General features: G+C 49.2%; 1 protein-coding gene across 2 annotated transcripts in view; it reads left to right on the top strand.

Annotated features, from left to right (window-relative positions):
• The window catches only part of TBC1D16 (TBC1 domain family member 16), a 62,670-nt gene extending 35,600 nt beyond the window's left edge, over positions 1–27,070 (top strand). The window contains exons 3-11 of one of the 2 annotated variants that reach the window (XM_027080919.1): positions 15,657–15,818; positions 16,835–16,982; positions 17,895–18,062; positions 18,563–18,711; positions 19,383–19,517; positions 20,245–20,431; positions 22,513–22,692; positions 25,253–25,399; positions 26,259–27,070. In XM_027080919.1, the coding sequence (XP_026936720.1) occupies positions 15,657–15,818; positions 16,835–16,982; positions 17,895–18,062; positions 18,563–18,711; positions 19,383–19,517; positions 20,245–20,431; positions 22,513–22,692; positions 25,253–25,399; positions 26,259–26,507 (1,525 nt within the window). In that variant the 3' untranslated portion in view covers positions 26,508–27,070. The remainder of the gene's footprint in view (positions 1–15,656; positions 15,819–16,834; positions 16,983–17,894; positions 18,063–18,562; positions 18,712–19,382; positions 19,518–20,244; positions 20,432–22,512; positions 22,693–25,252; positions 25,400–26,258) is intronic. The other variant, XM_027080921.1, reaches the window with a different exon arrangement.
• The last annotated feature ends 514 nt before the right edge of the window (positions 27,071–27,584 follow it).

Below are 27,584 nucleotides of genomic sequence, written 5' to 3'. Positions count from 1 at the left end.
CCACAGACTCTTCAAAGTGCTCAAGATAACGCAGCTCCGTGGCAGGGCTTCCTTCCTTCCCACCCGTTGGTCTGTGTAGCCTCCGCATGGGTCAGGGGCTGGCCAGTCCTACAGCTGATCCGGCATGGGCATCCTGCCTGAGTGAGCCAGGGAGAGATAGGAAAGATGAGAAAATATATTTTGGAGTGGAGGAAACTGAGAAATTCTAAATCAGTAACCCATTGACGTTTTTTAGTATTGTCATTGGGATAAAATACAGTTTACCATCTCATCCTTTTTTTTTTTTTTTTTTGTGGTACGCGGACCTCTCACCGTAGTGGCCTCTCCCGTTGTGGAACACAGGCTCCGGACGCACAGGCTCAGCGGCCATGGCTCACGGGCCCAGCCGCTCCGCGGCATGCAGGATCCTCCCAGACCGGGACACGAACCCGCGTCCCCTGCATTGGCAGGTGGACTCTCAACCACTGCGCCACCAGGGAAGCCCCATCTCATCCATTTTTAAGTGTACAGTTTGTAATGTTAAGTACGTTCACACTGTTGTGCAACTGTCACCACCACCCATCTCTAGAACTCTTATCTTGTAAAACTGAAGCTCTATTCATTAAACTCTAACTCCCCATGCTCTCTCCCCCAGCATCCCGTAATCTACTGTCTGTCTCTATGAATTTCACTATTCCAGGCACCTCATATAAGTGAAATCCTACAGTATGTGTCATTTTGCGGCTGGCTTACCTCACTGAGCAGAATGTCTTCAAAGTTCATTCATATTGTAGCCTGTGTCAGGATTTCTTTCCTTTTTCAGATGGAATACTATTCCATTGTATGTATAGACCACATTTTGTTTATCCATTCATCTGTCGACGGACACTTATTTTGTTTCCATGTATTTTAGAGAAATGGCTATTGTGAATAATGCTGTTATGAACATCGGTTTACAAATATCTGTTTGAGTCCCTGCCTTCAATTCTTTGGGACAACCTGATTAAAAAATCAATACCAGGGCCCTTCTGAGAATGACTCCAGCCAGCCCTCTGGCTTCCTTATCATTCCTTCCGCACATGCCCTGCGCCTGTCCAGGCTCTTCCTTCCACCCAGAGACTCTCAGGACCAGCCCTCGTGCCACCTCCTCTGGGACGGAGCCTTTCCAGGGGCCACACCCCCTTCCCTGAGTGATGTTTTTCTCTGACACCTCCCAGCGCTTTGTGCTTCAATGACAGCAGCACCTGGTCCATGTGCTGTCATCATCCACTTACCCATGATCCTCAGCTTAGCTTTCCTGTGAGATCCCCATCCTCTGGTGAGCAGGGAACCGGCTTCCTCAAGTCCTCCTTGAATGAAGTCAAGTGTTATAGAGGAGAGTGATTGATTCACTTTAATGAGTCAAACTGAATAAAAGTTTAGACTGTTCTATTTTAATTGTGCCTCAGCCATTATTCTAAAATGGTTTCTACAAGCTACCTTCAGATGCATGAACACACGAAGCAAGGCTTGGGAGAAGAATCACCAAGCTGCTGACAAGGATGGCTTCTTGGGGGGCACACTGGACAGAGTGGGGAGGTGTCAGAAGGGGCGCTTCCACTGCTGATTTTGCACACTTTAGTATATTTTGAATTTTTTAACCACAAAAATGAATTTATTTATTACTTGCAAAAGTTAAGCAATAAAAAATGCAAGGAGTATATTCCAATGTAAAATTATTTACAATATGAGATCATTTCCATTCCTTCACTAGGAGGAAAGTTAAACTCAACAATGTAAGAGCAAAATGAACTTCTGTTCCCAGGGTTGGTGCCATTTCCCCTGTAGGACACACCTAGTGATGGGTGCCTTTTGCCAGCATGTGTTGCTTATTTGACCTATTAATGCTCTCTGCGCTCTTTGCTTTACTGGCTCTTCTCCCCACCTCAGGCCTCACCCAGGCTTCCTGAGACCACCCTCAAGAGTGTCTGCTCCCAGCCCCTTGGCCTCCCACCTCTGCGCCCGTGTCCCCATGACATAGTCATTCCCTTATGTGTCTGCTCTCCGTTCTCCACCAGAATGAAAGTCCACATGTGTGGGGACGGCATCCAGCTGTCCCCAGAACACGGAGGCACTGAGAACTTTGTGTTGAATAAACAAGTATTGACTGAGGTCATGCTTTGTGCCTTTGCCAGGGGATATGCCGGCTGAATCAGACAGGCGAGTGTGGGGACACAGTGACTTCTTCTTATTGAGATATCATTCACATGACGTAAAACTCACCCTTTATTTATTTTTTTAAAATATTTTATTGCAGTATATTTTACATGAATTGAAACAGAGATCTTTATTGATTTTTTCTTTGCCACGTGGCATGCGTGATCTTAGTTCCCTGACCAGGGATCAAACCCGTGTCCCCTGCAGTGGAAGCACAGAGTCTTAATTACTGGACCGTCAGGGAAGTCCCCAAACTCACCCTTTAAAAGTGTACAATGCAACGGCATTTAGTACATTCACAAAGTTGTACCATCCCCACAATCTAATTCCAGAATATTTTCATCACTCCAGAATAGAAACTTCATACCCATCACAGTTAAAACCCACTCCTCCCTCCCCTAGCCCCTAGCAACCACTAATCTGCTTTCTGTCTCTATGGTTTACCTGCTCTGGACATTTCATAGAGATGGAGTCATACAGTATGTGTGTGGCCTTTTGTGACTGGTTTCTCTCACTTAGTATGTTTTCAGGATTCCTCTGTGTTATAGCATTTATCAGTACTTCACTAATTTTCTGGCTGAATAACATTCCATTGTATGGATATACTTCATTTTGTTTATCCATTTCTCAGCTGATGGATATTTGTGTCATTTCCCCTTTGGAGCTATTATGAATAATGTTGCTATGAACATTAATTCATATACAAGTTTTTGTGTGGATATATATTTTCAATTTTTTTGAGTGTATACGTAGGAGTGGAACTGCTGGGTCATATATGGTAACTCGATATTTAACTTTTGAGAAACTTCCAAATTGTTTTCCACAGTAGCTGCACTATTTTTTATTCCCATTGCAATGTATAACGGTTCAAATTTCTCCACAACATCACCAACACTTACATTTTCTATCTTTGGTTTTTACTGTAACCATCCTAGTAGATGTGAAACGGTATTTCATTGTACTTTTGATTTGCATTTCCCTAATGGCTAATGATGTTGGGCATCTTTTCGTGTGCTTATTGGCCATTTGTATATCTTCTTTTTTAATTAATTAATTTATTTATTTTGGGCTGCGCTGGGTCTTCATTGCTGCGCGCGGGCTTTCTCTAGTTACGGCGAGCGGGGGCTACTCTTAGCTGTGGTGAGCGGGCTGTAGGCGCGCGGGCTTCAGTAGTTGTGGTGCACGGGCTCAGTAGTCGTGGCTCACGGGCTCTAGAGCACAGGCTCAGTTGTTGTGATGCATGGGCTTAGCTGCCCAGCGGCATGTGGGATCTTCCTGGACCAGGGCTCGAACCCTTGTCCCCTGCATTGGCAGGTGGATTCTTAACCTCTGTGCCACCAGGGAAATCCTGTATATTTTCATTGGAGAAACATCTATTTAGATAGATCTATTGTTTAATTGGGTCAGTTGTCTTTTTGTTGTGTTCTAATTTTTTTTTATATATATATATTCTGAGTACTAGTCCTTTATCAAATATGTGATTTCAAATATTTTCTCCCATTCTGTGGATTTGTCTTTTCACTTTCTTCATAGTTTCCTTTGAAGCACAAAATTCTTTAATTCTAATGAAGTCCGATTTATCTATGTTTTCTTGGGTTGCTTGTGCTTTTGATGTCATTGAAGAAACCACTGCCTAATCCAAGGTCATGAAGATTTATGCCTGTGTTTTTTCTAAGAGTTTTATAGTTTTAGCTCTTACATTTAGGTCTTTGATCCATTCTGAGTTAATTTTTGTATATGGTATGATGTAAGGGTCCAAATTCATTCTTTTGCCCATAGATATCCAGTTGTCCCAGCACCAGTTGTTGAAGACTATTCTTTCTCCCACTGAGTTGTTTTGGCACCCTTGTTGAAAACCAATTGACCATCAATGTATGGGTTTATTTCTAGATCATCTGTTCTATTCCATTGATCAATACGTCTGTCCTTATGGCAGTACCACTTTATAGTGTGTTTTGGAGTTGAAAAGTGTGAGTCCTCCAACTTTGTTCTTCCTTTTCAATATTGTTTTGGCTATTCTGGGTCCCTTGCATTTCCATAATATTTTTGGATCAGCTTGTCAATAACTCCAAAAAAGGCAACTAGGATTTTGATAGGGATTGTGTTGAATCTATGGATCAATTTGGGGAGTACTGCCAGCTTAGCAGTATTAAGTCTTTCAATCCATAAGCACGGGATGACTTTCCATTTGTTTAGGTCTTCTTTAATTTGCTTCAACAATGTTTTTGCAGTTGTTGTTGTGCAACTCTTTTTTTTTTTTTTGGTGGTACGCGGGCCTCTCACTGTTGTGGCCTCTCCCGTTGTGGAGCACAGGCTCCGGACGCGCAGGCTCAGCGGCCATGGCTTACGGGCCCAGCCGCTCTGCGGCATGTGGTATCATCCCGGACGGGGGCACGAACCTGCGTCCCCTGCATCGGCAGGCGGACTCTCAACCACTGCACCACCAGGGAAGCCCGGAATTGTTTTCTTAATTTTGTTTTTGGATTCTTTGTTGCTAGTGTATAGAAATGTAATTAATTTTTGTAAACTGATCCTGTATGCTTCAACTTTGCTGAATTCATGTATTAGTTCTAACAGGTTTGTGTGTGTGTGTGTGTGTCTCTTAATTCCTAAGGATATTCTATATGCAAGATCATATCATCTGCAAACAGATAATTTTACTTCTTTCTTTCAGTCTGGATTCTTTTTTGTTCATTTGTTTTTCCTTGCCTAATTGCTCTGAGTAGAACCTCCAGTAGAATAGAAGTGGTGAGAGCAGACATCCTTGTCTTGTTCCTGATCTTAGGGGGGAAAGCTTTCAGTCTTTCACCATAGAGTATGTTGTTAGCTGTGGGTTTTTATAGATGCCCTTTATTAGACTGAGGAAGTTCCTTTCTATTTTTAGTTTGGTAAGTGTTTTCATCATGAAAGGTGTTGGATTTTTGTCAAATGTTTTTTCTGCAGCTATTGAGATGATTATGTGGCTTTTGTTCTTTATTTTATTAATCTGGTATATTATATTGATTGATCTTCATATGTTGAACCACCCTTGCACTCCTGGCATAAATCCCACTTGGTCATGGTGTATGATCCCTTTTATATGTTGTTGGATTTTGTTTGCTAGTATTTTGTTGAGAATTTTGTGTCTCTATCATGAGGGATATTCATTAGGGCCTAGAATGTTATGTTCTCGTGATGTCTTTGTCTGGTTTGGGCATCAGCAAGTGACTTAATACAAAATCCAAAGCAAAACACACAAAAGAGAAGGATAAAATTCTAAGGATTTTGCAAGAAATAAAGGAAAATCAGCATATATTGGGTACCTGTGACACACCAGATACTCTGCTTAGCAGCTTCCCTAAGGTCAAAGGAAAACAACACAGACAAACTGGGTCTTGGAGAGTGAAAAGAACAGGAATAGAGACAGGAGAGCAGGCAACCCAGAGGGAGGGACCCAAGGAGGCAAATGCACGGAGAGAGGGCCTTATGGGGTGGAAAGACGTGAGTTGTCCAGTTTGCCTAAGATATAGTGGGAACATGCAAAGGGGTATAACTTGGTTGAATAATGTCCCCCTAAATCCATGTCCACCTCGAGCCTCAAAATTCCACTTTATTTAAAAAGAGGGTCTTTGCAAATGTAATTAGTTATGATGAGGCCAATCTGGATTAGGGTGCGCCCTATTCCAATGACTGGTGTCCTTATAAGAAGAGAAAACAGAGACACAGAGACCCACACACAGAAGGAAGAAGGCCATGTGAAGACAGGTGGAGACTGGAGTGTTGTATCACAGGAGTCCCCAACCCCTGGGCCACAGACTGCTATTGGTCTACAGCCTGTTAGGAACCCAACCGCACAGCAGGAGGTGAGCAGATAGTGAGCGAGCAAAGCTTCATCTGCTGCTCCCCATCGCTCGCATTACTGCCTGAGCCATCCCCCCACTACCAACAACCCCCCCACACCTTCCGTGGAAAAATTGTCTTCCACGAAACCGGTCCCTGGTACCAAAAAGGTTGGGGACCGCTGATGTACCACATGCCAAGGAAAGCCAAGGATTCCACCAAAAGCTGGAAGAGGCGGGGAAGGATCCTCCCCTAGACCTTCACAGGGAGCTTGGCCCTGCTGACACCTTGATTTTGGACTTGGGGTCTCCAGAACTGGGAGAGATAAATTTCTATTGCTCAAAGCCATACAGTGTGATGCAGTAATACAAGGAGGAACAGGCAAAGATAAGCTGAGGTTAACTTGTGGAGTGTATCACGTGCCAGGCTGAGGACTGGGGCTTTACTGGCAGACAAAACCTGACTGCTGACGGTTTCAGATCCAGGAGCATGGGGCAATGGGGAGCAGTAGGTATGTTTTTCAGGGGCATTCTTTAAGAGATGCTTTTTAAAATAGAATTTTGTTTTCCTCTGTATCTTCCTTTTTTTCTTTTTAAGTCATTGCCATTGTCTCTGGAAGTCACACACCATAGGAGTCAGGAGTTTGAGCTTTGGATGAGCCACACCTGGCCCATCCCTGCTCTGCCATTTACCATCTGTGAAATTTGAGGGTGATGTTCCTGGCCTCAGTCTATTTAGCTATAAAATGGGGTTAATAATATCTCCTTCATAGTGTTGGTATGAGAAAGTCTTTAAAGCAATCAGCAGAGCTCCTGGCACATAGGAAACCTCAAATAAAGGGTAACTGATGATAATTGGTCCTTGATACCTCACTTTTTCTTTTCTTTTTGAAATTATCCTTATTGGTTTTGCAGTATAAAAGCTAATATGGACTTCTTGTTTAAAAAAAGATAGAAGATTAGCTTATTGTTTCTGATTATCAAAATGATACATTATTCCTTTTAGAAAATGCGTAAGATAAAGAACAAGATGAAAATAAACTATAATGCCATCTAGAGATGATCTTTATTGTCATTTTGGTGTAGTTTTCTACTCATATATTTATGTAGATTTAAAATATTTATAAATATACATTATATACAAAACCATACTGTATCATTTCATATAATTTTTCATCCTACTTTCTTCATTCAACATAATAGCATTTTCTTTGGTCATTAAATACTTTTATAAAACGTTTTATAGTAGCTTAATGGCATTGTATCATATGCATGTGCTACAATATATTAAAATATCCCTTATTGCTAGAAATTAGGTAATAATACTGAGTTGAATATTGGTATTTTTTACAACTTTATTGAAGTATAATTGAGGTACAATAAATTGCATATATTTAAAGTGCACAATTTGCTGAGTTTTGACATATGTACACTGGTGAAACCATCACCACAATCAAGATAATGAACATCCATCACCCCCCAATTTCCTGTGTCCCTTTGTAACCCATGCCTCCCTCTAGCCCCTACCTCAAAAATGACTTATCTGCTTTCTATCACTGTAGATTAGCTTGCGTTTCCTAGAACTTTATATATACGGAATGCCCACAGTATGTTTTTGTTTGTTTGTTTGTTTTCGTTCTGGCTTCTTTCACTCAGCATAGTGATTTTCTGATATATCCACATTGTTGTGTATATCAGCAGTTCATTCACTTTTATTGCTGAGTCTGATCCCGTTGCATGTATATATCATGATTTGTTTATCCATTCACCTGATGATAGACACTGGGTTGTTTCCAGTTCTTAGCTATTACAAATAGAGCTGCTACAAACATTGTGTAGATGTCTTGCATATGGACATAATGTTCGGATTTCTCTTGGTAAATACCTGGGAGTGTAATGGCTGGGTCATATGGTAGGTGTGTGTTTAACTTTTTAAGAAACTGCCAAACTGTTTCCCAGAGTGGTTGTACCACTTTACATTCCCATCAGCAGTGTGTTCCGGTTCCTCCCTATCCTCGTTAGCACTTGGTATAGTCAGTCTTTTAAATTTTAGCCATTCTCACAGGTGTGTAGGGGTATCTCATTGTGGTTTTTTTTTTTTTTTCTCATTGTGGTTTTAATTTGCACTTCCCTGATTACTAATGATGCTGCATATCTTTTCGTGTATAGTCTAGCTTTTCTCACTTAACATAATACATTTCAGATTCATCCATGTTGTGTGTATCAGTGGTTTCTTCATTTTTATTGCTTAAGAGTATTCCACTGTATAGTTGTACTGCTGTTTGCTTATCCATTCAGCAGTTGAAAGAAATACCTGTTGATTCTTGCTTTTGCAATTATGAAAAAACTGCTATAAACGTTCATACACCGATCTGTGTGTGAACACTTTTCATTTCTCTTGGATTGAGATTGATAGGTTGTATGGTAAGTGTATGTTTGACTTTCTTTATAAGATACCACCAGACTATTTTCCAGAGTGGCTCTTTCATTTTCTATTCCCACCAGCGAAGTATGAGAGTTCCAGTTGCTCTGCATCCTGGCCAGCACTCTGTAACAGCAGTTTTCATATGTTTGTTTTTTAATCATTCTAATAGGTGTGTAGTGTGTCACATTGTATCTCCTTATATCACATTGTGGTTTCCATTTCCATTTCTCTCACATGATCAATGATGTCATATGCTTATTTGGTGAAGTCTTTTCAAATCTTTTGGCAATTTTAAAATTCTGTTGTTTGTTTTGTTACTGAGCTTTGAGGGTTCTTTATATATTCTGGATACAAATCTTTTATCAGATATGTGTTTTACAAATATCTTTTCCCAGTCTGTGGCTTGTCTCTTTATTTTCTTAACAGTGTCTTTCGAAGAGCAGAAGTTTTTCATTTTAATGAGTCTGATTTATCACTTGTTTTCTTTTATAGATCATGCTTTTGATATCACACCTAAGAAATATTTATCTAACAACACTGTTGAGTTTTAAGGGTTCCTCATGCATATTCTGGATACAAGTCTTTCATTGGATATATGTATTATGAATATTTTCTCCCAGGCTGTGGGATGCATTTTTATTTTCTTTAATAATGTATTTTGAAGAAAAGAGTTTTCAATGATCTAATTTATTAATTATTTATTTTATGTTTTGTGCTTTTTGTTTTCTAAGAAAACTTGGCCTATTCTAAGGTTGCAAAAGTATTCTTTTATGGATTCTTCTAGAAGTTTTAAAGTTTTAGGTATCATATCTAGGTCTGTGATCTATTTTGAGTTAATTTTTGTGTATGACATGAAGAAAGGGTTGATGTTAATTTTTTTTTCATACAGATATCCAGTTGATCTAACACCATCAGTTGAAAAGCTTTTCTTTCTCCATTGAATTGTCTTTGCATCTTTGTCGATAATTAACTGATCATATTTGCCTATTTCTGGGCTCTATTTTGTTCCATTAATTTAAAAGTTTGCTCTTTAAGCAATACCAGACTGCCTTGATTGTTGTAGGTTTATAATAAGTCCTCCAACTTTCTTCTTCTTTTATTTATATTTGCTTTGGTTATTCTAGGTCTTTTGCATTTCCATATGAATTTTAGAGTCTGTTTGTCAATTTCTACCCAGAAAATTCTGCTGGAATTTTGATTGGAATTGTGTTGAATCTGTAGATCTATTTGGCAAGATTGCCATCTTAACGATGTGACTGTTTCAATCCATGATCATGGTATATATCTTCATTTATTTAGTTTTCCTTTAATTTCTCTCAGCAAGGTTTTATGTTTTTCAGTGTATAGGTCTTGAATGTCATTTGTTGGACTTATTCTAAGTATTTTTTAAATTAATTAATTAATTTTAAAATTTATTTTTGGCTGTGTTGGGTCTTCTTTGCTGCATGCGGGCTTTCTCTAGTTGTGGTAAGTGGGGACTACTCTTCGTTGTGTGGTGCGCAGGCTTCTCACTGTGGTGGATTCTCTTGCTGCGGAGCACGCGCTCTAGGCACACACGGGCTTCAGTAGATGTGGCACGTGTGCTCAGTAGTTGTGGCTTGCGGGCTCTAGGGCGCAGGCTCAGTAGTTGTGGCGCATGGGCTTAGTTGCTCCACAGCATGTGAGATCTTCCTGGACCAGGGCTCAAACCCCTGTCCCCTGCATTGGCAGGCGGATTCTTAACCACTGCGCCGCCAGGGAAGTCCCTATTCTAAGTATTTTATATGGGCTTTTTGCTACTATAAGTGGAATTTTTTATTTATTACATTTTCCAATTATGTGTTACTAGTCTTTAATAATACAATTAAGTTTTCTACATTAATCTTTATTTTATAGCTCTGCTAAATTCACTGATTAGTTCTAATAGTTATTTTGTAAATTCCATGGGATTTTTCATGTAAACAATTATATCATCTGCAAATGAGGACAGTTTTACTTCTTCTTTTCCAATATTTATGTGTTTCAGTTTCTCTGCTTGCCTCTTGCTGAGTGTAGAGCTTCCCAATTGTAGGCGGAAACAATTCAGTCTCCTACCGTTGAGTATGATGTGAACTGTAGAATGTCTGCAGGTGCCCTCTATCAATCTGAAGTGGTACCCTTCTATTCCTAGTTTGCTGACAGCTTTTATCCTGAATGAGCATTAGATTTTTGTCAGAGGCTGTTTCTGTGTCTATTCACATACATATTTTCTGTAGGTATCTCTGGCTGTTTTCTTAGGATCAATATCTGGAAATGAAAGTAAAGGGTCAAAATACATAAACATTTTTAAGCCTTTTGCATCCGATTTCCTAAATGCCATTGAGAGAAATCTGAACAGCATACAGTGCCCCCAGCTGTGCAAGAGTGTTTCCCCAAACCCTTACTTACACTATATTTCATAACTTTTTAATTATGCCAATTTCATAGACCTCCCCTCAAATTGTATCTTGTTTCCATCTGCATTTATTTCATTACTCTGGACACGAAAATTTTATTGGCTAGTTGTATTTATTCTCTAGTGATTTGTTTTTTCTTGTACCTTTGCCATTTTTTCTGTTGGGCATTCATTTTTTTAAGTTTACATACTTTTTTCTGTATTAAAGATATTAATCCTTGTCATATATATGTCCCAGTTTGTTTTTTGGCTTTTCATTTTAATAGACTTTATTTTTTAGAGCAGTTTTAGGTTCATAACAAAATTGAGGGGAAAGTACAGAGATTTCCCATATACCCCTGCCCCTACACATGCAAAGCCTCCCCGTTACCAACATCCCCACCAGAGTGGTACATTTGTTACATTTGTTACATTGGATGAACCTACAGTGACACATCATTATCCCCCAAAGTCCATAGTTTACGTTACGATTCACTCTTGTACATTGCATGGGTTTTAAGAAATGTAATATAATGACATGTAGCCACCACTACACCACTATAATGTCATACAGAGTAGTTTCATTGCCCTAAAACTTTCCTGTGCTCCACCTATTTACTGCTTCCCACTCCCCCCAGTCTCTGACAACCAGGATCTCTGACAAAAGGATAGTGATCCTTTTACTATCTACATAGTTTTGCCTTTTCCAGAATGTCATAGAGTTGGAACCATATAGTAAGTTTCCAACTCTGCCTTTTCAGATTGGCTTCTTTCACTTAGTAATGCATATGGACATAATGGCTTGATAGCTCATTGCTTTTTATCGCTGAATAATATTCCATTGCCTGGATGTACTGAAGTTTGTTTATCCATTTACCTACCAAAGGACATCTTGGTTGCTTCCAAGTTCTGGCAGTTATGAGGGGCCACCAAAGGGTGGCATTATTTCCAGCCCTCCTCCCCCAGAGTCCTCCCCACCGTCACTCCACATGCACACAGCACAATTTCCGAAACCTGCACACCCTTCCCACCACGCTGTGTCCTGCTCGCCCCACGGGGCAGGCCAAGGTTTGCAGAAACCAGATCCAGGATGGACGCTTGCTCCGACAGAGTCCAGGGTAAAGGCTCCTGCTCCTCTGCTGTGGTGGAAGGACTGGGGCCCTGAGGTGAGGGAGCCCCAGAGAGAGGGCCCCTCAACACCTTCCTGCAGCAACTTGCCTCCAGGCAAAAGTCTGCTTAAACCCTTTTACAACTCCTGAGGGGGAAATTATTTGCATTAATTAATTGACTGACTAATTAATTCAAGACACTATACTTGGGACCTACAGCTGGGGTTCCATCGACTTACTGTTCAACTGAATCAAAAGGCTCAGAAGGAAGAAAAGCAAGAGCTAACTTAGAAGTTTGGATTTTTAAAAATGTTAGAGTCTGGCCGCAATGTCTCTTTGACCTTGAGAACCACAATTCAGTAATTTTGGAGGAAGGGAATTCCCTGGCAGTCCAGTGGTTAGGACTCCGCGCTTCCACTGCAGGGCGCACAGGTTAAATCCCTGGTCGGGGAACTAAGATCCTGCATGCTCCTCGTCATGACCAAAAAAACCCCAAAAAACCAAAAATAATAATTTTGGAGGTTTCTTCCTTCCTGCTCAAGCTTTTTCTGAAAACAGACACTTCTCGTATCTATCAGTTACCTATAGCCCCGTAACAAAGGACTCCAGAACTTAAAACCACCATCTTCAGTTTGCTCACAGGTCTTCCCATTGGGCTGGGCCAAGTCAGCCTGTTCTGTTGGGTGCTCTGGGGCTTCCTCAGGCAGCTGTCGGCAGCTGGGAGCTCAACCGGGTGGAGGGTCTGAAATGGTCTCTGTCCATGAGGTTCGGGGACTCTGACGCTGTCAGCTGAGTCTCTCTCTCCTTGTGATCTCTCATCACTTGTGCCTGGGCTTCCTTACATGGTGGCAGGAGTATACCAAGAGTGAGAATACAGAAGGTTCTTGAGGCCAGGCTCTGGAGCTCATAGAATGTCACTCATACCACATCCTGTTGGCCAAAGCCACTCGAAAGGCCAGCCCAGATTCAGGGGTAGGGAAACAAACACCACTCTAGGAATTTGGGGCCATATTTAATCTCCAACTCTGTGCCTGACATTGCAGGAGTTGCCAGATTGACAAAGAACACGCTTGCTATGTTTTGCTGCGGCAGAGCTGGCTTTTCTTATTCATTTCTGTTTTGCATTTTGGTGATCTTCAGAAAGAAATGCTATATTTCTTAGAGTTTAGCATCTTCTCCCTCTACCTATAAAACATTTTTAACTTATAGCATATTGGGAGTTATTGCCTTAGATAAACCATCCTTATAATTTTAATGTACCACACAATAATTTTACGAACAAGCCAAATTATATGCCACACATGAGTATTCTTAAAACCAAATTGCTCTGCATGTGTAAAAAGATAAAAAATAAAAATTGTACATATTTCAATTTTCCCAAGATTTTATTTCCATGTTTTTCTATGACTTCAAAATTCCCAGACATTTAACACTTTCATCCCAGGCATGGGTGTAAAATCTCTGTGTTCTGTGCCAGGCTTGTGCTGAGAGCTGGGGATGCAGAAGAGCAAACGAGATACGGCCCTCAACCCCATGGCAATGGGTCTTCAGGCAGAAACAGATGTGGCCCTAGGTGACCTAGATGACTGTACAGTCATCTGCTATGACAGGCCCTAAATAAAAGAGAACGAAGTCTCCTATCAACTTTGCTCCAGTTTGAACCGTGGAACCCCAGCTGTAGGTCCCAACATAATGTCTTGAATTAATTCATCAATCAATTAATTAATGCAAATAATTTCCCCCTCAGGAGTTGTAAAAGGGTTTAGGCAGACTTCTGCCTGGGGGCAAGTTGCTGCAGGAAGGTGTTGGGGGGCCTCTCTCCTGGGCTGCTTCCCCTCAGGACCCCAGTCCTTCCACCACAGCAGAGGAGCAGTGGCTTTGGCCAGGACTCTGCGAGAGCAAGTGTCCATCCTGGATCTGGTTTCTGCAAACCTTGGCCTGCCCTGTGGGGTGAGCAGGACGTAGCATGTTGAGAAGGGCATGCAGGTTTTGGAGGATCGTGCTATGTACGTGTGGAGTGGCGGTGGGGAGAACTGGGGGAGAGGGGCTGGAAATAATGCCACCCTTTGGTGGGCCCTCTCTGGCTGGGCTTGGAGGTGAGCCCGGATGGGCCGGCCCCGCCGGGGAAGCACGCCAAGCACATGCTCTCCGGCCACTGCGGCCTCATTGTTCAATACGCAGATTATGAAATGCTGTGTGAAGCGGCATGGTGGGGGGCTGTCTTCAGACCTGCGGCTGCCTTGTTTTGCAGACAGTCATTGCATAGTGCAGCCACTCAGGCTCCCCTCGGGAGGACAGGGAATCCCTCAGCCTTTTTGGGTCCGAGTTTGCCGTGTGGCTGCGTGCTTCAGCTTGTCTACCTACCCTCCCATCCGGCTGTCTATCTTTACCTGAGTCTGTTTCCTGGGAGAGCACAGGTGCCCCTCAGAAATGGGAGGACCTGGCTCAGCCCACTTCCTTAGGCAGGTGGGGAAGAACTGCACACCAGGCCCAGTATTGTTCTAGAAGCAGCGAAGTTTCTACAAAGGCCAGTCTTCCTCTTTGAGGAAGTTCCGAGTTAGAGGGATTGTGCTTGAACAATCCAGAGTAGCTTCATTTGGAGACCTGGTGCCCATCAGAGGAAGAGGTGCCTCAGGATTCATTGCCTCCGACACTTTTATGTTCTCGGCTGAAACAGGAAAGTGGGATAAAGTGATTGCAGTCTTACCTCTGTGGGATATCGGGGTTGGGATCCAGAACTGATGCTTGCCTTTACTCTGGCGATATTTTAGCAGTCATCTGCTAGATGTTACTATTAAATCTCAAGAGACGGCATTTAACCTGTGGTGTAGCTGAATCCGTGTAATAAAATATTTGGCAACCGAGGAGCCAAACAAAATTATTAATTTTTTAAAGAAGTAGAATAAGATAATGGGGTTGTATTGCTGAACTTTGAACTTAGAAGCAGTTAAATACACTGGTGAAGGTGTGGGCCACAAAGCTTGGGTTCAAATTCCAGCTCTACCACCTGCTAGCTGTGTGACCTTAGACAAGTTACTTAACCTTTCTGAGCCTCAATTCCTGTTTTGTACAATGGTGGTAATAATCACCCATTTCCTAGGATTTATTGTGAAGCTTATATGTGATAAAAAGCACATGAAAAGTGGTTAACACAGAGCTAAGTGTTTACTATTAGTATTAACAGTATTATAACCCAAATGCTTCCTTATGGAACCACTATTTTTTCAGGAAAATACTGAACCCAAAAGGAAGCCCCACACTGTCTAAAATGGTCACAAAACAGCTTCTTTCAGTAAGCCCTGAAAACCAGGGTGCCCAGCACTGAGCACTGTTCATTCTACACGAAGCCATGTTATTATCTTCACTGTGCAAAAGAGGAAACAAAGGCTCAGAGAGGCTTGGTAACTTGCCCAAGGTCCCATAGCAAGGGCTCAAACCCAGTCAGTAGGACCTCATCTGCCATTATGACAACCTAATATCTCTGTTGAGGTGGAACAAAATTTGATCACAAAAATGCTTTCCCATCCACATTAAAGTGTAATTGGGCAAGACCTATGATAGGATTCATTCGTTCGTTCATTCATGGGTGTCCGTGGACAGCCTCTATGTGCCCAGCGTGTTCAGCTATATCTCTGAGTGTGCATGCACGTTGAAATGGTTTCCCCAGCCCTCCCTGCCCTTCCCCCATGGCTGCACAACAGAGAAACGTGTGGCCCTAACATGACTTGCTCCACCAGCTCCCCCTCCAGCGTGGACGCCCACCTGCAGTTCCCGGACAGCAGTGGCCTCCTGCAGCCCCCGCGCTGGGACGAGCCGCAGCGGGCCTGCGCCTTGGAGCAGATCTGCGGTGTGTTCCGAGTGGACTTGGGTCACATGCGCTCCCTCCGCCTCTTCTTTAGGTGAGGCCCTCTTGGCCATGTCCTGGAAGCTGCCTGTGTGCCGTGTCCCGGGGGGCCATGCTTGGGTCCAGCACCCCTGCATCCCCAAACATCTGCTTCCCAACATCACTAGTCTCGTCAGCAGTGCCCCCTATGGCTGCCCCACAGGAGCTGGGTCTGGGTAGCTCCCAAACTCTTTCCTCTGCTTTCAGGGTGATGGTAAGCAGCTGTTGCTTGGAGCTCTGGTTTGGGGAAAGACAACGAACCAGGGCTACACAGAGAGCAGTTGCTGCAGGCTGCCCCCGGTCACCCACCCAGAGGCCCAGCTCGGAAGAGGCCATGGCTTTCTAGAGGGAGGCACGCTTTCCTTCAGTATGGGGAGCCATCCCTTTTAGTTCCCTGCCTAACGGCCACCTCATGTCTCTCTTCCTGAAAGGCAGGGTGGCCCAGCCGCAGGAAAGCACCAACCAAGACTGGTGCTTAGAAGAAGCAGGCATGTCTCTGTGGGAGTTCCCAGACCCAGAGCCACATCCCGCCTTTCATGGAAGGGAAGCCAAGTTTGGGTGATGGCCCTGAGGCATGTGTTGTGAATTTCCCCGGAGGATTCTCCCAGAGTGCCTTCCATGACGGATGGGGAAGGCTGCTGGAGGGGCATCCCTTAGCGCTGCCCCATCTGGGTTCAAAACCTGATTCCCCGTCAGGGCATCCACCCCCAGGACCCCCAGAGAGAAGGGAGGATATGACCTGGCAGGCAAGGGTGGGGACAGAAGGCTGCTCTGGCAGGTCTCCCGGGAGTGAGGACAATACAACCTGGGGTCTCCCAGGAAGGGAGCTGCTTTGCCTTCTTCAGCAAAGGGGTGATGGCTTCTGTTGGGGCATAATTCTGTCCCCTTGCCGCCAGCAGCCAAACTCCACGGAGACTTCCTGTTTCCTGCCTCTGAGGTTGGCAATAGGGGCCTCTGATTATACTTGGAAATAAAAACCCATGTTTACATATTCATGGGTCTGTTCTCTTCCACCCTCCGATGGCCACTCAGCGATGAGGCCTGCACCAGCGGCCAGCTGGTCGTCGCCAGCCGGGAAAGCCAGTACAAGGTGTTCCACTTCCACCACGGTGGCCTGGACAAGCTGCCCGACGTGCTTCAGCAATGGAAATACTGCGCAGAGACGCACCTCAAAGACCAGGTAGCCCGGAGGAGGGTTGGGGACTGCCCCCAGGGAGGCCCTGCACCACCCCTGGAGGCACCTGGCTGCTGAGACACCCCCCCCTCCCACTCCCCCCTCCCCTCCAACGGGGGCCCAGGACATTGGTTCTCTCCCCCGGAGACCCAGGCCTCTCCGGTGTGACCCGTGGTTGCTGGGGGCCTACAGAGCAGCAATTTGGGATTTGAAACATGTGCCCAGGCTTCTTGTAAAGGCAGTACTCCGCACTTGAAAAATCATGTTTTGACAAGGCTTCCTGCCATATTTTGCTCAATCTACATACAAATGTAATAAGAGCTCTTTAATTATCTGGTTAAGATACTGTATGTGCTTATTAGAAACGGGCTGACTTTAAAATTCCCTTCCTTCCCACAGAGCCTCCTGCTGGCTTCCCTTATTACAGTAGCATGGCTTTTTTTTCCCCCTACATTGAACAACCTTTGATTTTTGAATTAAATGTCAGCTGCAGTTTTGCCCTGGATCCGTGACTGCCCGTGGAGACAACCTGACAGGCGGGCTCCCCGCTCGCAGAACAGCCATCCCTTTGTATGTGGCCAATCACATGTAATTTATTGCAGGCCCTCCCGGCAGAGGGAAGTTGGCCGTCCGAGGCATTAATTCCATCTTTGCGGCGGGGCTGGAGGGACAGTGGGGGGCGGCGGTCGATGGGAGTGGGCCGGGAGCCGGGAGCGCGAGGGGGGACCATGGTAAGAGGACGGTATTTTCATTTGAATTGTGTCTAATTACACTTGCCATTTAGGGGTTTGTATGCAGGGAAGAGGCGTCCTCCTCCTTTCGGAAGAGAGCGAGGAAGGCTCACATCCCGCGAAGAGCGCGGCTGGCTTCGAAAGCGAAACGGCTGAGACACTGATCCCCAACTGTCCTCCCGTCCAGCAGGTCGCCGACGAAAAGACGTGCATGCAGTTCTCCATTCGGCGTCCCAAACTGCCGTCTTCCGAGACGCACCCCGAGGAAAGCATGTACCGACGGTTGGATGTCGCGGCCTGGCTCCGCCACCTGAACGCGCTGGGCCAGGTGGAGGAGGAGTACAAGCTCCGCAAGGTGAGGCCCGGTATGCCCGCGGGGCCCGATTCAGGACCAGGGGTCGGGGCCATGCCCACAGGCCGCCTCCGGGGGGTGCGTCCGCTGGTGCCAGAGCTGGCTGTGTGAACGCGCCCGATAGAGCAATCAAAGCCGCTGCGATGAAAAAGCAACCTCCGGAGCGGGTTTGGAGGACCCCGCGTCAGCCTGTATAGCAGAGCTCGCAGCCCGCGCCGCGATTCCAAAACCGGGATTAGGCCCTGACGTGAGAACGACAGGTTAATCTGAGTGCCGCACCAGGGGGGGCATTGACATTGAAATGAGCCTGGTTTGTGTCCTGTATGGGAATGGGGGGCCGGCACTTTCCCCTTCCAAACATGTGCAAATTGCAGCGATCTGAATCAAGGCATCAGTTGTCAAGAAGGCGCAGCAAAGCCACCAAAACACAGATCTCCTGGGATTTGGGGGTCCTTTGAGCGGCCCTGCTTTGGCCCCTCCCCAACTTTTGCCGCTTCCTCCAGGCCATTTTCTTCGGCGGCATTGATGTGTCAATCCGGGGGGAGGTCTGGCCCTTCCTGCTGCGTTATTACAGCCACGAGTCGACGTCGGAGGAAAGGGAGGTGCTGCGGCTGCAGAAGAGAAAGGAATACGCCGAGATCCAGCAGAAAAGGTGACCGCGGCGACCGGCCGGGGCCCCCTCGAACCGCGGAGGGAAACGAAACCTACCCCAGCGCCGCGGAGGGAAACCCACCCCAGCGCCGCGGAGGGAAACCCACCCCAGCGCCGCGGAGGGAAACCCACCCCAGCGCCGCGGAGGGAAATGCCATTTGGAAAGGCAATTTGAGGTGCAATTCAGCATTGATAATATGTTCCGTGACCCATAGTTTCCTTGAAAAATGGGTCCCCCAGGACCGTGAGCGATGGGGCTGGATAAGTGCAGTTATTACCCCAGCGGCGGGCCCTGGGACTGGCTCTCTTTAGCTCGCATGTCAAGATTTTAGAATACTTTTTCAACGTACTTAACGAGGGGCTGACATCCTTCCGCAGAACCCCGGGGTGGCGGGGGTGTTTGGGGGGCACTGGGACTGCTGAGGTCCGTTTGGGCCTCGCTGATCCCGGGGCTACGGTCAGCTCTCTGTTTGGGACCCGTGAGGCCGAGTTAATGTTTGGAAAGCCTTGTGCACCACCCCCACCCCAGGTCAGTGGGAGCCGGAGGGTTTGCCAGCGGCCCCAGTTCCCATCTGGGAGCAGGGTTGGGCGGGGTTGGGCGGGACGCCCGCGCCAGCCGGGAGCGTTTGTGCCGCTTGCTGACCCCCCAGCGGGCGCTCTGCTCCATGCCAGGCTCTCCATGACCCCTGAAGAGCACAGAGCGTTCTGGCGGAACGTGCAGTTCACCGTGGACAAGGATGTGGTACGGACAGATCGAAGCAACCAGTTCTTCAGAGGAGAAGGCAATCCCAATGTGGAGAGCATGAGGTACCACATTCCCGGCCAGCATGTTTCCTCCCCCCTCCGTTTCACTCCCACCTGCCACCTCACCCCTCAGGCCTCAGTTGACCCTCTGGGAAGTGGAAAAGCAGCAGCTTCTGCAGGGGTCAGGGGTCTTTCCTCCAGGTTCAATGCCCCAGAATCAGAGGGTTGTTAGCTATTTTAGGCAATGTCAGTGGGTCTTTTATTGTCCTAGAGGCCCAGGGAAGGCCTGTAGGCCCCACCCGCTGGGCATCCACTAAGCCTAACCTTGCTTGTCTCACACCAGCTGTGGGCCAGCCTCCCCCTGAGTGTCTCTGTCTCCCATTGGGTGGTCTTCTGGATGATAAAGCCACACAGGGCTGAGGCTGGCATCTTTGACGTGCTGCTACCTCCTGGCAAATAATTGCACAAAATTAGCAGCCCATGAAAACGTTCCTGGCCAGCCCACCCTTTGTCACAGGCAGTTGACAATTAAGAAAATCAGACCCACATTCCTCCTTGCCCTGCTCTCGAGGGGCTGGGCTGGTGAGTGCCTAATTGCAGGCCATTACCTTTCCCCAGGCTCTGGAGACGGTCCCAGAGCTGCCCTCCTTCCTCTGAGATCATGGTGAAAGATGGGGGCCCGGACAGCCCAGGGTCTCCAGCCTGGGGTTCTACTGGCCTGCACAACAACACACTGCTATGTTGTGGCCGTCCTCCACTGACCTCCCTGCTCTCTGCACTGCGTCTCCAGGAGGATCCTGCTGAACTATGCGGTGTACAACCCAGCCATCGGCTACTCCCAGGGCATGTCGGACCTGGTGGCACCCATCCTGGCCGAGGTCCTGGACGAGTCAGACACCTTCTGGTGCTTTGTGGGTTTGATGCAGAACACGATCTTTGTCAGCTCTCCTCGGGATGAGGACATGGAGAAACAGCTGGTGAGGCTCTCAGTTGTGTATGGCTTGGGGGCTGTGGGTCAGCAAGCAGCAGAAAGGCCAGGGTCAGCCTTGCCAGTGGACTGTGGGGGGCTTGGCCCTGGGCCTCTGGGGTAGGGCCAGCTCCCCCAGGAGGGACGCATGCTGTTCCCAGGTCCCAGGACACATGTTGCCATCCCCACCTCACACTCCTGCAGGTCCAGAGTCTAGACTGTGCAGGGCCTTCCCCTTGTGGCTTCCCACCTCCCTGCATGTGGCATCCCAACCCAGGCTCCCTGGGAGACAAAGAAGGGGGGGGGGTCCCTATCACACCTGACCCTGTGCTGTGTAAAATGGTTCCTCAGGTGCATCTGGGCCCCTTGCAGGGGTCCAACATAGCCAGGGTTCTGGGGGTGGGGATGGGAGGGGCTCCTGAAACCACCTCGAGGCCCGCTGGGTAGTTGTCACAACCGTACCTCCAGGGCAGCAGGCTTGCTGTGCGCAGCCGGCACCCCTCCCTTCATGGCCTCCCCTAACCTACACAGACCAGGCAGCACTGAGACTTGGGAGCGAGGAGGCAGAGCTGGGTAAGGCAGGGCCAGGAGTGCGCACTCTTTCCTTACGTGGCATCTGTGCACTCCAAGCACCTGCTGGGTGCTGCTGGCACTGGGAGATGGTCTCAGGTCCCCAGTCTGCAAGAGATTTTTGGTCTGGAAGCTGACAGTGTGAGGAGAGGATGCTGGGTGCCAGGGAGTGATACAGAAAGAGCTCTGGTGATAGAGGTGGGAACCAAGACAGGTGTCCCAGTGTCTCCTTGGACTAGGCCGACCCAATGGCACGTGGGGTCTGGCCCTGGACACTGTCAGGCCTGCCGAGACTTGGCTGAGAGAGCTCTCTGGGCAATGGCACTGGGTGCCCTGGTCAGGTTGGTGGCCCACATGCAATGAGGGTCGAGCTGAATGGAGGGCCTCAAATGCCAGGCCAAGGAGCATGTCCCGTCAACTTGCCATTAGGAAGCCGTTGAAGACTATGGATGGTAGAGCAGAACACAGCAGGGGATTGGACAAGGGGGAGCCAGGAGCAGGCAGGTGGGGATTGGAAGGTGCCGGGCACCAGAGCGGGGGTGGGGGGCACCCGTGAGGGAGGGAGGGGGTCAGCTGCGTGCCTGGACTTGACCCTGCTGTGGGCCACTGGGTGGAAAGACTGGCCAGTCGGGAAGGGTCCTCAAAATCAGTTCACGTGCCATCCCAGCGGCTGTCTCAAGTAGGAACAATGGGTCGCTTGTGTGGGAAGGGGCCTGTGAGTCACCAAGCCCCCACCCCAGGATCTGGCTGGGATCTCAGCCGAGCCTGCCCACTCTGTGCTCTCTGCATCGGCCCTGTGATGTCAGGTTTCCACGGTACCTGCGGAGGCAATTACGGGCTCTGATGCGATTCGCCCCTGATGGGCTCCGAAGCACATGGCCCCGTGACTTGTTAGCTGCCGGAGATTGATTTTACAACGATGCTGGTGAAGTCAGCAGCCAGAGCAGGACGTTGCCAGAAACAGCTTCCATCTCGTCCCAAGTCACTGGGTGGTGACCTTAAGTGCAGGAATTGAGCCTCTCGGGGTTCAGAAACGCCCCCTCTCTGTCCTCAATCAGCTCTGGAAGATGATGGATCTTGGTGATCAGAGCGGAAGGTGGTTGAGTGGGTGTGGGGGAGGGGGCGTTGTCAATGGATGATCTGCTCGACATCCCAGAAGGGAGGGGGCGTCAGAAACAGCCCCATATGGCGCCTGAGGCCTGGGGGTCTTCCTGCCACTAGCCTCCTGGTCCACATCAGGGTGCTGTGCTCTGCCTTGCCCTGGGCCACGCCACAGCCTCCAAAACAGTCTGAAATCTGGGCTAAACTGACAAAGACAGGTGTGAGTCAGACTTCCAGCGACAGAACAAAACAAGTGGGTGCAGTGACATGTAGCAGGTAGAGACCTCACGCATGGCACACAGGCTTTGGCGGGCGGGAGGGGTGGACCGAGGAAGGGCCTCGGTGGGAGTGGGCTTCCTGGGCCAGGCAGGCAGGCGTGCTCGGGGCTGGGGGGCTAACTCATCTCGGCCTCGCCCCCAGCTGTACCTGCGGGAGCTGCTGCGGCTGACGCACCTGCGCTTCTACCAGCACCTGGTCTCACTGGGCGAGGACGGCCTGCAGATGCTCTTCTGCCACCGCTGGCTGCTGCTGTGCTTCAAGCGGGAGTTTCCCGAGGCTGAGGCTCTGCGGATCTGGGAGGCCTGCTGGGCCCACTACCAGGTGAGTCAGGCGCGGTGCCCAGGGCTGGGGGCTGGGACAGCCGTCCTGCACCCAGTCTAAAAGGAGGGTGGGGTGCCCACGTAACCGTGCGCCTCCTCTGGGGTCCCCCTCCACCATCCCTGACCCCCCGCAAGCCACAGTCCGCCCCTCACATGGCGACTGCCTTCCAGTCCCACGTGGCCAGCCTCAGACCTGCAATTCGCCTCCCAAGTAACTGAAATCGATGCAAATTGCCCACTGACTGCACTCATTACCACGTTCTGGGGCTGAGCACGCTCCTGTCACAACCAATCAGCGTGAAAGACATTGCGGGGCCGAGCAGGACGCCAGTGCCCACAAGCTGGAGCCAGTGCCCGCCCGCCTGCCCCCTCGGGACGGCTCAGGGAAAGGGCCCGAGACCTTGCTTCCCCATCAGCCCCTCTGAGAGCCCGGGCCTGGCCCACTGTCCCCACCCAGGGATGTGATTTCCACTTGCCATCCACTGTTATCATTGTCTCCTCAACAAATTCCCCTGAGAGCGTCGAACTGGCCCTGTCACACAGCTTTAATGCCCAAATTAGCAACAAGCTGGCGACGTGAAAGGATAGGCAAGTCTCTCTGAATCCATCAGCCTTAAAAAAAAATAGTATTGACGCATCCGGGAGGTGGCCAGGACCCTTTCTGCAAGAGCGGGCTCCATCCTCCCTGCGGCAGCCGGAGCAGCTTGGATGAGACAAACCTCGCTGTTACGTGGGCACGCCCACCAGCCCTCGGAAATGCGCATCAGCGTTTCCCCTCCTTACTAATGTCAAAGAAGGGTTATGTCTGATAGAAGTGAGTGTGAACAAATGTGGTGCTGGTGCCACAGGCTGTCTTTGTGTTCATCCATCCTCACCCGCCTCCTGCTCCTGCCCCCAGCCGGGCCCAGGTCTGGGCCGCGATTCCTGCGTGGGTTAGCGTGCTCGACGTGTACTGCAGGCTGGAATCAAGGAAGCATTGGGAAGGATGGTCCAAAACACTGGATCACATTTTAAAAAAAAAAAATTGTGTCCACTTTGCAAAGCCTCATTGCATGTTTTTCCAGCAGCAAGTTTGCCACCCTCGTGACATCACATTTAGGCTAATGTTACAAGTGAACTCAGAGCATTACCCAACAAATGGGGCCATTTCTCAGGCTAAATTTAGCCACATTTGGCCCCACCACTTGATCAAATTAGTGGCAGGAGATTGGAAGCGGGGGGTAGGATGATTGTAGTGGGCGTAGGCTAATTCATTAGAGTGAGCTCGTGGAGAGGGGGGTGGTCACTACCAGCTGCTTTAACTTTTAAAGTGTCCCCAGAGTGAGAAATGCTCTATTTCATTCATTTATGATACTTCTAGTTTGCCCTCAGGGGCTGCGCTGCCCTGGGCCTTGTCCAGTGAACTGGGATTAGTCCTGTACTGCCATCCAGCCCCATTTAGAATGTGCCCCACCTTTTCTGCCCCAGAGTCCTCTCTGAGAGGAGGTAGACATGCACCTTCCTCCGTCCTCCCCCCTCCCCCCAGCCCTCCGCCAACCCTGGCCACAGTTCGAATAGCTGCAGGAGGATCGTTCTGAGCCACATCAAGGCCATTCTGGAGTAATTCAGAGGAAGGGGCTGGGCAACCCAGAATGGTCTCTTCAGAGTGGGTGGGGTGTGGGATGTTTGCTGCCCATAACTTCTGCCCGCATCCAGGGCTCCTCCTGGCCCTGTTTGCAAAGGAACAAAGTTCTGTCTGGCTGGGTGGCCGACGTCAGGAGACTAAACACAGGCTTCCTGGTGGTCCTTGTCCTTCCTCTGCCCCCGAGAGCAAGTGTGACTCAAAGGCGGTGTGCCCTCAAAGTGTCCGGGCCGGAGAGCGCACAGGATGTACCCCAGCCAGGACCAAGTGCCGGCTTCCTGCTGTGGGCCAGGCCTTCTTTGCTGGGCAGCCATATGAGGCAGCCTCCAAGGAAGACAGCGGAGTCCTCAATGGGCTCTGTAAAGCTGGTTAAAGATGGTGGGCTCGTTGGGGAGCTCCATGGGGACCGTCGTGATCTGCCGTGCTCTGCTCCGAGGCTCTTCTCCTCACTTTCTTATCAACAATCCTAAGAGTCGTCTCTGGGGCACGAGTTGGGACGTTTGGCCTGGAGGCAGGAGGACAGCGACCAGTGGGTGGGTGCCAGAAAGTTCTTTCTCAGTGGCGTGTTCTGTGACCCACTGGAGCATGTTCTGACGCACTGTCTCTCAAGAGAATGGGCACGGGCCAGCCTTCAGAGGAGCATGTTCTTTGCCCTGTGCTGGAAAGCCTCCCAGAGGGCTCCCCGGAGGGTAACAGCAGCCCGTGGGTGGCCAGCCCCTTTGTATGTCACAGCAGCCTTTGGATAGAGGTGCTCACACTGGCCCATTGCAGGTGGGGAAACTGAGGATGAAGGAGGCTTCTGGGCTTGCCCAGGGCCACATGAACCCAGACGACCTCACCCCGAGCCCTTACCCCGCACCTCTGCACTTGGCCTCTACCTGCAGGCAGGCCCTGGGGCTGGGTCAGGGGCCTTATCTGAACCCAATCTCTATCCCCCCAGACGGATTACTTCCACCTTTTCATCTGTGTGGCCATCGTGGCCATCTACGGGGATGACGTCATTGAGCAGCAGCTGGCCACCGACCAGATGCTTCTGCACTTCGGAAACCTGGCCATGCACATGAATGGGGAGCTTGTTCTCAGGAAGGTGAGTGTGGCCCCTGCATGCAGGCCCGCCCTCCCATATACAGAGCCCCACCCCTTCACTTCCAGAGCTCTGCCCACACACAGCCCCCACAAGCCCTGCCCTCCACACACAGAGCCCCGCCCCTTCACTTCCAGAGCCCCGCCCACACACTCCAGCCACCCTGGGAGCTCCTGACCAAGGCCCAGTGGTCAGCATGTCTGGCAGCTGCTCAGGGTGCCCATCAGGCCCTGGCAAAGAGGCCTCTCTCCTCATGGACTGAACAGATTACCTGGTTTGATGGACAGGTCCTCCACCTGCGGTACCTCAGTCCTAGCCCAGAGCCAGGAAAACTGAGCAGGAGGCTTAGGGAGGGGAGGTGGACACTTTTCATCCGAAGTTAGTGGAACAAAGGGCGCCTTTGCCACCTCCCCACTTCCCAGGCTCCTGCTGGAGTCTGCTTCTTAAAGCTCTCTGGTGTCTCCCGGGGGCAGTGAGGAGGGCCTGGGGTCAGGGTGCGGTGGGTAGGAAGAGGGTGGTGGAAACAGACCCTGCAGGGCGGAGAGGTGGAGCCGTGGGGCCAGGCTGAGCCAGGGAGGGACAGGGTGGGCCCTGTGCCGCTTTTGCCTGCCCTGTTCACCCTCCATATGAAGGCCGTCGGGGGAGCCTTCTTTGTGTCAAGCCACATGGGAGCACTGCTCCGGGTACCATGTGAGTCCCGTCCCTCAGCTGGATCACGGTGTTGAAAGGGACGGGGCAGGCAGAGCCCTCGCCCTGACCTGGCACAGGGTGAGCCCTTGGGCGCTGGCTATTGCTGCCCCTGCTCTCGGGCCACTGGCTGTCCCCCAACGCCCTCGTCACTGCCTGTCCTCTCTGTTTGCAGGCAAGGAGTTTGCTCTATCAGTTTCGCCTCCTGCCGCGGATCCCCTGCAGCCTGCATGACCTGTGCAAGCTGTGTGGGACTGGCATGTGGGACAGTGGTTACATGCCCGCCGTGGAGTGCACAGGCCAGCACCCGGGGTCTGAGAGCTGCCCATATGGGGGCACTGTGGAGACGCCTTCGCCCAAGCCCCCCAGAGAAGGCAGGAAGGGCCCAAAGACGCCCCGGGAAGGCTTCGGTTTCCGCAGATAGGTTGGGCTCCCTGTGCTAGACGAGGGGTGAGGGAACCTCAGCCAGGTCCCAAGCATGGGGGAGGGGGTGGGGCTGGGCTTGGAGGGGATGGGATGGTAGAAACAGAAGGAAAATGCCCTTGGGCGGCATGAAGGGAAACTTTTCATATTAAGGACAAAAGCGGAGTCCAGAAGTGACAGAAGTGGAACCCGCCAGCTGCCCAGAGAAAAGTCACCTCCCAAAAAAGCGGGACCAAAATGCACAGCCATCCCACCTGGACACGCAGGCTGGCTGGGTTCTCGTGTTGCCTGCCTTTGATGGCTCTCCACACGTCCCAGGAATTCCTCCAGCTTCATCAGCCACCGAAGGGTATTGCCAGGCACTGGGAAAGGCAGAGACAGAAGGAGAGGTCTTGTGCACCCACCAGTGCCGGGGAGTGCAGAACAAGGGGGTCCTGTCCAGGCCCAGAGACATCTTTGCAAGCCGGACACACCCGCCTCATCAGGCTTCATTCTCTGAAAGAACCAAACATACTCCACAGCTTCTCCAGCCACAGCTGCAAAGCTGATGTGAAGACATCTGCCCCCCATCCCCCCGCCAAAAAAAGCCCCACTGATTTCAGGGTAAAGAGGTGTAAGAGCAGCGGACTGGGGGCTTTCACACTGTCCATTTCAACATCCTGTCCTCTTGGTATGTGAAGGAATCTGCTGCCTGAGCACAGGCTGTTGAAATGTTGGATTCCTCTCCCTTTGTTGGGGAATGTCTGCATTTGGCATTGTTTAAGGCCAACCTCACCAAATACTGCAACCAACTGGGGTCTGGATGGGTTGAGGTGTGTGTGTGTGCATGCAAAATCATCTGAAGGGAATCTGCAGTGTTTGAGGGAAGGGGGACTATATTAACTGACCAACCAAGACAAAGGCACCTGAAAGTGCTAGAAAGACTCCCACTTCCCTGCAGGGCCTGCATTCTGCCATGAATGCCAGTCTTCTGTAAGTCAGCTTCTCAGGTGGTTGGACGCAAGAGTGGCCACAGTACGGTAGCCATCACTCAGGGCACCTCTGCTTTCTGTGTGGGAACCAGGTCTTCCCAGCAAGC

This window comes from Aethalodelphis obliquidens, unplaced genomic scaffold (genome assembly GCF_003676395.1).
Source record: "Aethalodelphis obliquidens isolate GAN/ISIS:26980383/991018 unplaced genomic scaffold, ASM367639v1 scaffold44, whole genome shotgun sequence".
NCBI classification, from domain to species: domain Eukaryota; kingdom Metazoa; phylum Chordata; class Mammalia; order Artiodactyla; family Delphinidae; genus Aethalodelphis; species Aethalodelphis obliquidens.
This window is presented reverse-complemented; position numbering and strand designations above follow the sequence as displayed.